Below are 14,548 nucleotides of genomic sequence, written 5' to 3' on the forward strand. Positions count from 1 at the left end.
GCTCATTAAAAGTGAATTGGTGTTCACATTTTGAAATTTTTTTTTTTTTTTGAGATGGAGTCTCACTTTGTTGCCCAGGCTGGAGTGCAGTGGTGCGATCTCAGCTCACTACAACCTCCGCCTCCTGGGTTCAAGCGATTCTCCTGTTTCAGCCTCCCTAGTAGCTGGGACTACAGGCATGCACCACCATGCCCAGCTGTTTTTTTTTTTTTTTTTTTTTGTATTTTTAGTAGAGACAGGGTTTCACCATGTTGGTCACGATGGTCTTGATGTCTTGATCTCCTGACCTTGTGATCCGTCCACCTCAGCCTCCCAAAGTGCTGGGATTACAGGCGTGAGCCACCATGCCTGGCCCACATTTTGAAATTTTAAACTTGTAGATTATCATTCAGTATTTCAGTATGCCATCTATTATTTGTAGTAAATGTTAATATTTACTTAAATGGAGATGATGTTTCTCTTTTAAACAAGAACGTGTAAAAATATATTTAAAAGTTTATAATAACTGCTTTGAAAATCCTAAAAATTATTGTTCCTTAATTAAAGTGACTTAAATGCATAACAAAGAAATGAAAAATAAAAATACATATATTTTATTATTTGAAATGTATTACTGTAACACTATAATGAACCCTGAATATTTGATTTTAAGTGTTTTCTGTGTCTTCAGTTTTGTCATTGAAAACTACCATATATAATTCATTTCTAAAGTTTAGTTTTATTGCCTCACTTAATTCTTTTCTTTAACCTTGTCCCTAAAATTGTGTATATATATGTGCATGGGTATGAATGAGGGGAAGAGAGAGATGTGCATACTTGTGGATAATAGTTTAGAAGTTTTATTGAACAGCAAAGAGCATGTTGTATAATTTTTTGTTGGTGTCATCAGTGGGTAATTGTTTCTAATCAGAGTTACTTTGGTTGTACCCTTTTAGATTACTTCTTCCTATTTTTCTTGTTCTATGAGTTCTATTTATTTTTTGTTATTCCCTATTTGAAACAATGCACCCTGCCAAAGTGATTTCAGAAACACACTTAAAATGTGTTATTTGAATAAAAATTTTTATGACTTTTATAAAATGTGTCATTGATTTTATAAAGGCAAATCATTAATCTTTTGGAAGATCTGAAGAAAATGGAAGACCATGGAAAAAATTCATGTGAAGAAATTCTTAGAAAAGTTCATTCAATTGAATATGAAAATGAAACTCTGAATCTTGAGAATACAAAATTAAAGGTACTATGTATGAGTGTTTGTGCAGGCGTGTATTGTATAATGACCATAGTCTACTTAGTAGAAATAGCTTGAAGAAAGAGTATGTTTAGAGCAGTGCTCTTGTATAATTTTGTCTTCTGTGCTTGTCAGGATATTATGTTTTCAGCAGTACAAAATAATATTTATGAAGTTGACTGTCTCTTTGCCTCAACTTTTAAAATAAACTACTGTGCATTTTTTGCAGTTAAATGAATCACCCAAATTACATTAACTTTAGTACATAAGATTATTTCTAGGTGTCATGGTTATAATAGGATATAACCTCAGGCCTGGTCTGTTTGAAACCAGAAAGTATGTTCTTGGCTGCTTCATAACCAGAAAGAATTTTCCAACTTACTCATATCCAAGGGGTAATTGCTTTCCATAGGTACCAGAGGACAGACAGGGGAGAAGCTTTTAAATTTTCTGAGAAAAAAAGATACTTGAGTTCCCAGTCAACCAGAGATACATACAACCAGATGGAACTTGAAAGATGATGGCATCATTTTCACTTCCATAATAATACTTTTAGAGGACAGAAAATAGAAGACAGCAAAGAACCTTTTTAAACCATGAAATAAAGTTTATGTGCACAGGATAAATAATATATTAGTAGCATAGAGTACATTTTAGAGAAACTTGTCAAATAAGCATCTAACATTGTTTTGTTGTATTTATAACAGTTTAATTCTATCACTGTATTTAGAATTAACTAAATGATAATACATTTATTCTGTGTATTAAGATGTCCTTAAGACATGTTAAATTCCTAAGAGATATTGCAGATATATTTTGTGGTCCTTGAGAGAAAAGATCTTTAATGTTAAAAGAGAAGTGAAGGTCTAAGGCTTTTTTTTTTTCTTGATTTAAGGTTTGTTTTTGTTTGTTTGTTTTGCATTAGAAATGCACTTGTTTCTTGGAAACATAATTACTGGCTGTTTAGAATTATGCATTATATAAAACTTGCAGTGGGTTTTTAAAAATGAGTATGTTTATGAGAAAAAATATACACAATTTAAAAATCATCACCAATGGAAATTATTTTAATAAAATGATAGCATTCCAGGCTTTAGAGTTCTGAATTGTTATTTTAAAAGATTATTTTTCTGATGGAAACTGGAGATACATCCATATCTCTTTTACCCTTTCTAAACCCTTCTTTCACTATATGTCTAAAATGTCGTTGCTGAAAAGAGAATTTTATCCATTGTAGGTCTTAGCATATTTTCCCAGGAGCCAATCTGTTTGCTACGTACTGATCTGTCTTTGTGGGAGATACATAGTGTTATGCAGTACAGTGTATAGTAATGAAAGTTTGTTTATTATATATTACAGAAGGCAACAGATTGCCCAAGCCAAAAAGATTCTTTCCCTTTGTAGGTTTATAAAGTTGTAACTTTTCTCATCTTGATGTTGAGTTTCAGTCTCCTTTAGGCCAATGGGACAAAGCTAGGCTCACAAATCTCAAGTCTGTTTTGTTCCAGGTGGAAAGACTCGATTAGTTTCAAGTGCAGCACTTGAAATAGCCAGTCCTGTTGGCTGTGGTCATTCAGAGTGAGTGGAGGAAATAGGAATCTAAGTGATATACATTATAGGAAGTAGCAAGGTCTTCTTTTCTCACCTTTAATGTATTTAGTAATACAATTATTTCGGCTACTTTTTGTTAGGAAAGATTTTAAAAAATCAAAATTGCAATGTACCTTAATACCATTTTGTTTTAGCAGCGACATTATGATATTCTGAATTAGAATTTTTTCCTTCAAGAAATTTTGTAAGTCCCTTATGGTTTTTCAAGCAATATGAACTTCTCATGTTTTCTTAATAAAAGAAGTTCAGTTATTCAGTGAACATAGTTCCTCCAACTTCTGACAATTTATTCAGTATTATCTTTTGAGTGAAGAATATATACTCATTACAGTAAAAGTGGAAACTATAGAAATATAGAAAGAAAAGAACAGAGTGATCGTTGATCCCACATTCCTTGGAGATAACTGTATTTTGTAATATTTCCGTTTTTTCATAGTTGTTATTAAAATAATGTCTTGCTTTATTCACTTTAAAATGGAAACATGTATATAACATATAAACTCTTTATAAGCATCCTTTTAAATTACTCTGTAATATATATTCAACATAGAAGTGTTAGGTGATTCCCTATTTGTTGGACATTCAGGTTATTCCCAATGTTTTTAACATTTAATAATAATAATGCTGTGATGAACATTTTCATACATAAACTTTTTGTTGTATTGTCTTTAGCTTAGATTCCCATGTAGAATTACTGAGTCAAAGAATATGAACATTTTGAATGTTCTTGATATGCTTTGCTACATTTCTTCTGAAAAGGTATTTTATTACCCATACTGCCATTAGTTTTCTATACCTCATCAGCACAGGAAATAAAATGTTTTTTTTTTATTTGTAGTGTTTGCTAATTTGGCAGGTAAAAATGTTATCTATGGTTTTAATTTGTAACTCTTTGAGGAGCTAGTTTTAAATTTCTTAACAATTCCTATTTTTATTCTTTTGATGGTTATCTGCATATCTGTAAATTATATATTATACTGTTCCTTGGTTTATCAAATTTAGTCGATTATATTAACCTTCTAATTAGTAGAGCACCAACATAATTGATAATATAAATACTAATACAACTAAAAGACATGTTAAATTCCTAGTAAATACTACAACAAACATATAACTTTATGCTTTCAAAAAAATAAGTGAAGGTAGTTTGATACAGGAAGCTAAAAGAGTTAAGGATTTTATGGACATAAGAGATGAACATAAGGGCAATATACAATAAGCACTTTCAAGATAGGGCTCATGACCAAAGGGAAGAAAGAGGAGGAGGAACATGGAGTATATGGGATTTATGTAGAGTGCTGTGTACCTCTGTGGCTTGCCATGTTCAGCTGTGTTTGTGCACTTTGTATTCAGCTGATGTTTTTTACATGGTTCAGACAATTAATGAGCTAGAAAAAATTGCATCTGAACAAAAGTTACTTCTTTGTTATACATCATTCCCCTACTTACCAATACTGTAAGATGAGGTTCACTTGACAGAAATGTGAAACATAGGACAGATTATATATCTTCACCTTTTGTTTGGAAAATAAGGATATTTTCCAACTACCTGTTCTCTGTCTGTTCTCCACATGTTCACTTTGCCAGTGTTGTTAAATTGACAATTTGTTATGTAACCTGAAGTGCTCTTTTTATAGATTGATTCTAAACATTAATAGCAATGACTTATAATTGTTCTTTCACTACACAGTCAAGTAATATGTTTATAAATTTTTTTTCTTGTACAACTTTTAAATTTTTCCTGGAGTTTCCAAAAACCCTGCTTGTTTTACTCTTTGCCCTTATCATTGTCTTGTTTTTGTTGTTGTTGTTGTTTTGTTTTGTTTTCCCTTCTTGAAATTCTTCATCCTATCTCTATTCTCTGAAGAACCTATTTTCCCCAGATTTCTTCTACTTGGGGCCTTCTGTCTTCTTGTTTCAATCTGAATGGGTTGATCTCTAGGCCTGCTGCCCAGATGCCATGCTGGAATTTTCTTGACTGCTACCCTGGTTCCACTATTTCCTTGAACCCACATTGTGTTTCCTGTTCTTTTAACTGGAATATATCTGCAAATAATATTCCCTTAAGGAAGAGAAAATTAGAAGTAAACATTAAAATGGTCTTACATGTCTAAAAATGCCTTTATTCTGTCCTCATTATGATCAATGGTTTCAGCTGGGCATAGCAACCTAGCTTGAAAGTAATTTTTACTGAGAACTTTGAAGGCTTTGCTCCATGGTCTTCCATAAGTCAGAGTTGCTAGTAGAGAAAATCTACCACCAGTCTGATACTTATTCCTCTGTAGTGACATTTTTTATTTTTCTTGAAATTTTCAAGAAATTCCCCCTATTCTTGGTGTTTTGAAACTTCACACACATTTAGTTGTGTCTTCCAGTCCTTTGTGCTAAGTACTTTGTAGACGTTGTAAATCCAAAGACTCATGTCCTTTACCTCTGGAAAATTCTGTTGTATTATTTCTTTGGTAATGCTCTCTCTCCTGCCCCTTTCCATTTTCTCCAGTCTCTCTGTCTGGGTGTACTGCCGATTGTATTGTTGATTTGTTGGACCTCCTAGATTGATACTCTGTCTTCAATTTCTGGGTTTTGTTCAATTTTGGGGGCAGATTTCTTTGGTTTTTATCTTATAATCCTTTGTTTAAAAGTTTAATTTTCAAGAATTTTAAAAAGTATTCCCCAAGTGTTCCTATCATCAAATATCTGAAAATACCTATAAGAATTTTTTCTTTTTTTTTTTTTAGCATTTCAATTTATTGTTTCCAACTGGCACTTTTTTTTTTTTTTTTTTTTTTTTTGCGACAGAGTCTTGCTCTGTTGATGATTCTGGAGTGCAGTGGCACGATCAGAACTCACTGCAGCCTCGACCTCCTAGGCTTAAGCAGTCTCCCATCTCAGCCTCCCAAGTAGCTGGGACCACAGCTGATAGCTAATCTGTGTGTGTATGTGTGTGTAGGTGGGATCTCACTATGCTGCCTAGGCTCCCTGGGCTTTTGAACTCCTGGACTCAAGCGATCCTCCCACCTTGTCCTCCTAAAGTACTGGGGTTACAGGTGTGAGCCACTGTGCCCAACCCAATTTTTTTCTTCCTTTTTTTTTATATAAAAAATTTAGATCTGTCTCATGATACTCTTTTTCCAGAAGTCTAGTGACATTTAAGAATTTACAAATGAGACAACAAAAAGACTAATGAAACAGTAGAAAACTAAATGGATATGTGGATGGTTCTTGCCGCTAGATTGGTTTCACTTCACTTTTCTCAACTGTTGGGAAACTTAGCAGTTTACCGGTGGCTCCTAAAAATGCCAAAATACATGCATCTTTGCTCTGGGTCGCCAGCACCATCCCTCTGTCATTCCCAAACAGTTCATTCAATTTCTTTAGAGAAGGATTTTTCTTATCTTTGTTGGGAAGTAAACTCCTAGTTCCAGGTGTTCTGCCTTGAGTGTGAGCAGGGGTTGGAGGGTAGTGGTAGTAGCTGTTCTATTCACAGACTTTGAATTAATCCTTTTCAAACCCAGGTCTCACTCTTGCCCTTAGCCCTGTGCCTCTCTAGATTCTACAGATAGATGAACTTCCTCCTTAGCTAAATCCACTCCTGATTCATAAGTCAGTCATTAGTTTTCCAGAAGCATTAAAAATATTTTGTCCTTTGATAGCCACTGGTATGTTATTTTTATTAAGTTGACTTACATTCTTTTTCCTTTATGTTAGTTTGGTCTTGGGAATGAAGGGAGATTTTACAATGTGGTTAGTTCTCCAGCAGAAGACTCCTTAAACCTAGGAAATTCTCTCTGATAGGGCACATTACTAATCTTCCCATTTTTCACTCTGTTTTATTCTCTGTATATTAATTTTGCAGGTAGAATTTCATTATACTTACTTGTTTGTATAATTTATCTCCCTCTGAGGGCTGTTCTTCCCTCCATCCATCCATATCAGGGCCAGGGATTGTTTTATCCTTCCATTACTTCTAGTGTCTAGTACTGTGCCTGGAATACATCAGTCATTTAATAAATGACTCTGGAGAGTAGCAACCGTAATGGCTACTATTTTATCAATTAACCATTAATGTAGGAGGCACTTGATAAGTACTTTACTTTTTTTACTTCTAATTCTCTTGTCCATACTATCATAAAGATACTTTTCTTAATTATGGATGAATACATTGAAGCTCAGAGAGATTAAATAACTTAGCCAAGATCATACAACTAGATTAGTGGCAGAGCCAGGATAGAATTTGGAAGAAGACAGGAAAAAATACAAGACACAATCTTGTTCATATTTTATAATTAGAAATTTGATTTGTCTCAATTTGGAAGAAGACAGGAAAAAATACAAGACACAATCTTGTTCATATTTTATAATTAGAAATTTGATTTGTCTCAATTTGGAAGAAGACAGGAAAAAATACAAGACACAATCTTGTTCATATTTTATAATTAGAAATTTGATTTGTCTCACATTTTAAGTTACGTAAAGTTTGCCAGAAATTGTATTGGAAAATTCCAGAAAACAAAATACACTAGCAACACTAGGGAAGTTTCTTTTATATTTCAGCAAGTCTTATATTAGTTAAGATTCAGCTTCACCATATGTAACAGAAAATCCAAATTAAATGGCTTAAGTAAGATAGAGATGTGTGTTTATTATGTAGAAGAAGTATAGAATTGGCACTTCAAAGCTGATGTGGCTCTTTAGCTTTTTAGCTTTCTGTTCTGCCATCCCTAGGTCATGACCGTCATTCTCATGATCTAGAATAGAGGCTGGAGCTTCAGCCATTATAGTCAAGTTTCAAGTAACAAGGTGCAGGAAAAAAAGATGCATTACCTCCCTTTTTAAAAATTTCCTCCCCTTTAAGGAGCCTTTCCAAAATTCCCATATGACTTGATTCTTTTACTTATTTAGGCACATGACCCCCACCTAGCTGCAAGGGAGACTAGGGAATGTAGTCTTCTAGTTATTCTGAGCTCTAGCCAAATATGAATACTCATTTTCTGCAATTGTTTTATGTTTTCTGCATCTACTCCTATAGTCCTCCTATTCTTACACATTGGAATGCCATTTTTCTCAGTATCTAAATCCTACCTTTCCTTTAAAGTTTAGCTCAAATGCTACTTCCTCCCAGAGTCTTCTCAATGAATTTCTCCTTGTAAACTCCTATCTTTGTGTACATACAGGTTGCCCAGGGAAGGTGTGACATACTTAACTCTCAATGAATATTTATTGAATTAATGCTTAAATTGCTCTATTTGGAAAGAGAAAGCAATTTCATTATGTTTATTTTCTTATTTTCTTGAAATCCTTCAGAGGGAAAGGATTAGAAAGATATTATAAACTAGTTTTTGATAAAATGATGAATTTTAAATTATATAGACTATAAAAGTCATTAAGTTAAAGTTTGTATCTTAGCATATTCTATTAATAGTTAAGAAATGTATTTTTAATGCATTATTTTCTGGATTTTTAAGGAAAACATTTACATAAGTTTGGCGTATGTTATTTGTAGTGTAAATGCAGTTTTTTTGCAGCCTAGATTTTTTGTGTTTTATTACTTTTAATTACTTTAGAATAGTTTTAGATTTTAAAGTTGCAAATGAAAAATAAACTGAATACTGTTTCCAAGGCTGAGTAACCTCCTCTATTAGACACAACAGAAAGTTTATTTGGAAGGTTAAAAAGTTGTATTTGTTTCTTATAGAAAGTTAGAAAAACAGAAAAGCACAAAAGGAAAAAAATTTAAGTCACCTGTAATCTCATAACTGAAAGATAACTGGAGTTAATATTTTAGCATATATATAATTTTTTATTTTATATGTAATATATATGCTACTTCCAATAGCTGCTTCCAGTTTTTTTACTATTGTAAATAAAAACAAAGTTTCTTTGAGTCTTTTTTGCTTATCTGTTTTCTTAAGATATATTTAATTGTATGGTCAAAAGAGAGACTCATTTTTAATATTGTTCTGTATTTCCAAATTACCTATCATAAATGTGTCTACTATAAGTAAAATAGTCCCTATACATTTTCCAATACTAGGTAATTAAAAGTGCTAATTTTAAAACAAATCTCTCCAAATTTTATAAATAATCTCATTTATTCTTGTGGCTTTACATACCATCTATGTGCTTGAGGCTTTCAAATTTTTACCTCTAATCTAGACCTAGTCCCTGAATTCCAGACATATATTCTGCTGCCTGGTTGACATCTCCACTTTGATATTTAATAGGTGTCTCAAAGTTGTCATGTCCAAAATGGAGCTCTTGATGTTTCCCAAAATAGTAAATCCTACAGTTTTCCTCATTCCAGTTAATGGAAAATCATCATTTCTCTCATACGCTGCTTCCAGTCTGTCATCAAATCTACCTCAAGTATATTCAAAATTGGACCACTTCTCACCAGCACCACTGTCATTACGCTGATTCAAGCCTCCATCATCTCTCATCGTTACTGTGACCTCCTGAACATTCTCCTTGCTTCAGCCCTGGCCCCTGCAGGCAGCATTCAGTATAGCAGTAGAGTTGTTTCTATAAAAATGTAGTCAGATGATGTCACTGCCCTGCTCAGAACCCCCCAGAGATATCTTGGTTCATAAATACCTACAAGGCATTATACCATCTCATTTTCTATTACCTCTCTTCTTCTGCCACTCTCATCTCCTTCCACGCTTCCTCTTTTTTCTCTATTTCTACCTCACTGGCTTTCTTGTTGTGTTCCCCTAACTTGCTAGGCCTCCTGCTGTTGCCTTTTTCCCTTAAACAGACACACTTCCTATCAGTTTTACTCAAAAGTCTCTTTCTCAGGAGGCCTTTGCCTACATGTCATTCCTAGCTGCTTTTGTGTTTGATGTATTTTACTGCTTATTCTTATTTTTTGTCTGTCTGCCCCTCCAGTATGTAAGCTTCATGGAGGAAGGGAATTTCGTCTGTTTTGTTCACTAATAGAACCTTCAGTGTCTACAGCATTTTTAAAAATAACTAGTGAACATATTGGCTCATGTATTCATAAATTATTCACATTTCTGCCTTTTTGAATTACCTACTCAGTTTTTATATTTGTCTTTTGTCCTAATTAATATATAATAACTATGTATTAAGGATATTAATCTTACGCTTGTTTTATTTTTCTAATGACAAATGTTATTTGACAAGACATCAAATTTGTCATTTGCTAATAACTTTTTCATATTTTGTTTGCCATTTAAACTGTATTGGAAAGCTATGAAATTTTGGAGAGATACATGCACACATTTTTTTAAATGGCTTCTCTTGAGAGTGCTCTCACAGCTCTGCACATCTTGTAATCAAAAACATTGTCCATGTAGACTGTCTTTTCAAGGATGTTTGTATACTAGATATCCTTGGAATATGATAACTGTGTCTCCCTTAGGAGTATGGGTAGGCATCTCACTGCCTGCTATAAGAAATTTGGGTTCCCTAAACTCAGGTTTGTTCTTCCGTAATGCATTTGACTGCATATACAGTTGCCACCTGGCCTCTTTGGGTTGCTCTGTGGGAATTGGGGCTCAGCAAACTGATACAAATGCTGACAGTCTTGCTGCTCTTATTGCTGTGAGTAATAAGTCTCCTGTCTCTGACCTAGGAATCTTGTAACTTCTGTTATCATCCATGAAATTGCAGTAGGCTAACTAGTAAGCTTGCAAGGAAGATAAAATCTCAGACTTTTACATTTCTATGTATCTTCTTTTAATTTTATGCTCTTTAGGACTTTTGCTATCCTGAAATGAAATACAGTTTTATCTGAATTGTCTTTGAAAATTTTTAAAGTTTTTATTTAATTCATTTGATGCTTCTTTAGTGTTGGGCTGAGGCAGGTAGTTAACCTGTTTTTTTTTCCTAATAGTTAAACAGTTGTCTTATTGCCATTTATTTAGTTGTCCATGTTTCCTCCATTGATTTAAAAATCTAACCTTTATCATGTACTAAGTATAATTTTTGTGTATTTTTCTTTTCTAGTAACCTCTATATTCTATTGATTTTTCATATCTAGGAACATTTCCAAGTTTTTTTGTCAGTAAATTTAAAAAGTTTTAAAAATCATATGTCCTGTGTAAATCTTAATAAGGTTGTTCATAAGTATTAGTCACTAACTGTGAAATTCCTAAATTTTAGATGGTATTGCATGCAATAAAAAATATTTCATCAACTTTGTTAATACACGAGTTATGTTTTTATAATAATTCTGTAGCACTGGAGTATAAATGTATTCTAATGATTTATAAAATCTGTTTTTTTTTTTTGCTAGACTACACTTGCTGCTTTGAAGGATGAAGTTGTCTCTGTTGAAAATGAACTGTTAGAATTGCAAGAAGTAGAAAAAAAACAGAAAACCCTTATTGAAATGTATAAAACTCAGGTGACTACTGCATTTATTTTAGTGTTTACTAAAATTGGTAGACAATTTAAAACACTATTTGTTTGTAATCTAAATAAACAGAACTGAAGAGAGGTGGGGCTATCATTGTGGGTTATAATATGGTGTGTCTCAAATATTTTTTAAGGTCCCACACATCTTTATAAATAGATGATTCTGCTGATTCCTGATTCAAACACTGCATATGGATATACTGGATATTCCTAAAAATAGATTTAAAATTAATTACATAGGTATAATGTGACCCTTAATGTATTCTTGTTAATCTTGGTTTTATTTGTTTGTCATCATGTATATTTAATGGTATTGATTTAGATTAATGACTCCCTTCTAGGGTCATTAAAGTTCCTTATGCCTCCTTTCTCAAGAAATAAAGTATAATTCAGATTATTCACATGAAAGACCAAGAAAAGAACATATGACAATATATATGAAATAGACCATGTGTTCAATGGTAATTTATAGAAAACCTTTATTTTTTGGAAATGTAGCATTCAAGAAAAAACTTCATAAGATGGGACTTATGCAGGTCCTTGCATGATGGTTAACACACTGGTCAGAGAGACTTTGAATTAAAGAATAATGAACTGGCTGGGCGTGGTGGCTTACACCTGTAATCTACTGGGAGGCTGAGGTGGGCGGATCATTTGAAGTCAGGAGTTCGAGACTAGCCTGGCCACCATGGTGAAACCCTGTCTCTACTAAAAATACAAAAATTAGCCAGGTGTGGTGACATGCACCTGTAGTCTCAGCTACTCAGGAGTCTGAGACAGGAGAATTGCTTGAATCCAGGACGTGGAGGTTGCAGTGAGCCGAGACTGCACCAATGTGCTCCCAGCCTGGGCAACAGAGCAAGGCTCCGTCTCAGAAAAAAAAAGAAAGAAGAATGAACTAAGGATGAAAGCTTTAGGGGGGCAAAGTGTGGGCAAGTAGGAAGGGACTGCATCTTGATGGATTAGATGGGAAAATTAGAGTTGAGACATCCAGTTAGAATATTTCAGTCATCCAGATCTGAGGTAGGAATGGAGGTTGTGGTGGACTGTGGGACCTGTTATTCATCAGGGTCTTCCAGCTGGTTATTTGGGTTTAATCCCTCAGCAGAAATACTGTTATTTTTTATATTGGTATTTGGTTGAGTGACCATATTCTGGGTGCAGGGCCTAGAATCTTTTCTTTTTTTTTTTTTTTTTTTTTTTAGTAGATTTTGATTTGGTGGGAAAAATAATTTAAATGGAAGCTAGTTTGGACCAGAGACTGGTTCTTTGAAGTGACAGTGATCTGCAAATGAAAATCTTTGTAGTCTTCAAAGCTCAAGTGGAGAGTTTAGAAGTATTGATGAGAGAAGACAGGTAAATCAAACAAAGATTGTGGGTTAGAGTAGAGCACTGAGTGATTCCGTATTTAAAGAAGGAATAACATTAGATGAACCAATCAAGGATATCGATAGGAAAATAATGACTTGTGGCCAGGCGCGGTGGCTCATGCTTGTAATCCCAGCACTTTGGGAGGCCGAGGCGGGCGGATCACGAGGTCAGGAGATCGAGACCACGGTGAAACCCCCGTCTCTACTAAAAATAGAAAAAATTAGCCGGGCGTGGTGGCGGGCGCCTGTAGTCCCAGCTACTTGGAGAGGCTGAGGCAGGAGAATGGCGTGAACCTGGGAGGTGGAGCTTGCAGTGAGCTGAGATTGCGCCACTGCACTCCAGCCTGGGCAACAGAGCAAGACTCTGTCTCAAAAAAAAAAAAAAAAAAAAAAGAAAATAATGACTTGTTTAAAATGAAATTTTAAATTTTAGATTTTTTTTTTTTTTTTTTTTTTTTGAGACGGAATCTCGCTCTGTGGCCCAAGGTGGAGTGCAGTGGCGCAATCTCGGCTCACTGCAAACTTTGCCTCCTGGGTTCACGCCATTCTCCTGCCTCAGCCTCTCCGAGTAGCTGGAACTACAGGCGCCCGCCACCACGCCCGGCTATTTTTTTGTATTTTTAGTAGAGACGGGGTTTCACCGTGTTATCCAGGATGGTCTTGATCTCCTGACCTCGTGATCCGCCAGCCTCGGCCTCCCAAAGTGCTGGGATTACAGGCGTGAGCCACCGTGCCCGGCCAAATTTTAGATTTTTATCTCATGTTATGATTCTAAAAATAATACGTTTCTCTCATACTTTATTTTCAGGTACAAAAGTTGCAAGAAGCAGCTGAAATAGTAAAAAGCAGATGCGAAAATTTGCTACATAAAAATAACCAAATAACAAAAACCAAAAATAAAAATGTAGCGAAGGTACGTTTGGAATTCAAATAAAATAATTAATATTTTATATATTTTTTACTTTATGAATAGTACACAAATTCATTCATTTTGGTCATTTTCTCTAGTTCATACTTAGGCTAAGGACTAGTCTGAACCTCTGTAAGAGTTTGTTTTCCAAGGAAATAATGTTTCTTCCAGGCTGGGAATGTTGTTTGTTTATGTGAATGTTTTTTCACTTTTTTGTTAATATTTGGAAAATAGCATAAATGTTTAATTTTTCTGATGCAAGAGCGGACTTTAAATAGCTCAAAAAGTGGTTATCAATCGTAAGTATACAAACCTAAGTACCTCTCATTTTTAATCTCACCCTTTTTTTCTGGTTATAAATCTTTTACATCTGAAAAAGCAAAGCCAATATCTGCTAAATGCATTTTTGAAGAAAAATAATATCTTTTAAAAAACCATCGTTTCCTTTTATTTGTTCTGTTGCAACAGAATGAAGGGAAGGCCAGTGTTGGCAAGTTATGATGTTTTTGTGAATATTTTAAAGTTTTTAAATGAAACCGCATCTCTGTTTGGGTTTTTTGTTGTTTTGGTAAAGAAGCAGTGAAAGTTGTAGGATGCTGACTCCTGGCAGCAGAGGTCATGCGATGTTAGTGGTCGCTTCCATCTGAATCTAATAAGGTTACTCTCTCTGGGTTGCTCCCCCATCTTAGGATTGAGAAGTCAGAGCAAGGCAATAATGTGAAGAAGAGGTCAGCCAGAGCAAGCATCCTCCAGTTATACAGAAATAAAGATAGCCCACTGAATGCACAACTTACTGCTTTCATGGAATTACTTTTCACCTATTTTTAGCAGGCCAGCGAATAAACCATTTCATGTCTTTTGGTCTCATTTGCTCATGAAACATAGTAGTGCAAATGTCTCCTTTTCTGCTAGGCAGCACTGTAAATAAAAGCATATTTTACAATCCTGTTCAAATGACAGAAAGGGCTGGAGCCTGTCTTTTTCAGATACTGTGAGGTCACAATGTTTTCTTACTGGTATTTAACAAGACAACTATTTTTTTTA

At 34.2% G+C, this 14,548-nt stretch overlaps 1 protein-coding gene across 13 annotated transcripts in view; it reads left to right on the forward strand.

The window, feature by feature from the left end:
- ODF2L (outer dense fiber of sperm tails 2 like) overlaps window positions 1-14,548 on the forward strand; it is a 49,164-nt gene that overhangs the window by 24,018 nt on the left and 10,598 nt on the right. For 11 of the 13 annotated variants that reach the window (XM_030825121.1, XM_030825118.1, XM_030825113.1 and 8 more), the window contains 3 exons: window positions 1,102-1,237; window positions 11,103-11,213; window positions 13,403-13,507. In XM_030825121.1, the coding sequence (XP_030680981.1) occupies window positions 1,102-1,237; window positions 11,103-11,213; window positions 13,403-13,507 (352 nt within the window). Of the gene's footprint in view, window positions 1-1,101; window positions 1,238-3,514; window positions 3,602-11,102; window positions 11,214-13,402; window positions 13,508-14,548 lie in introns of all 13 variants that reach the window. The other 2 variants (XM_003260013.3, XM_030825124.1) reach the window with 1 other exon arrangement.

Source organism: Nomascus leucogenys, chromosome 12 (genome assembly GCF_006542625.1).
Source record: "Nomascus leucogenys isolate Asia chromosome 12, Asia_NLE_v1, whole genome shotgun sequence".
Lineage (NCBI taxonomy): Eukaryota > Metazoa > Chordata > Mammalia > Primates > Hylobatidae > Nomascus > Nomascus leucogenys.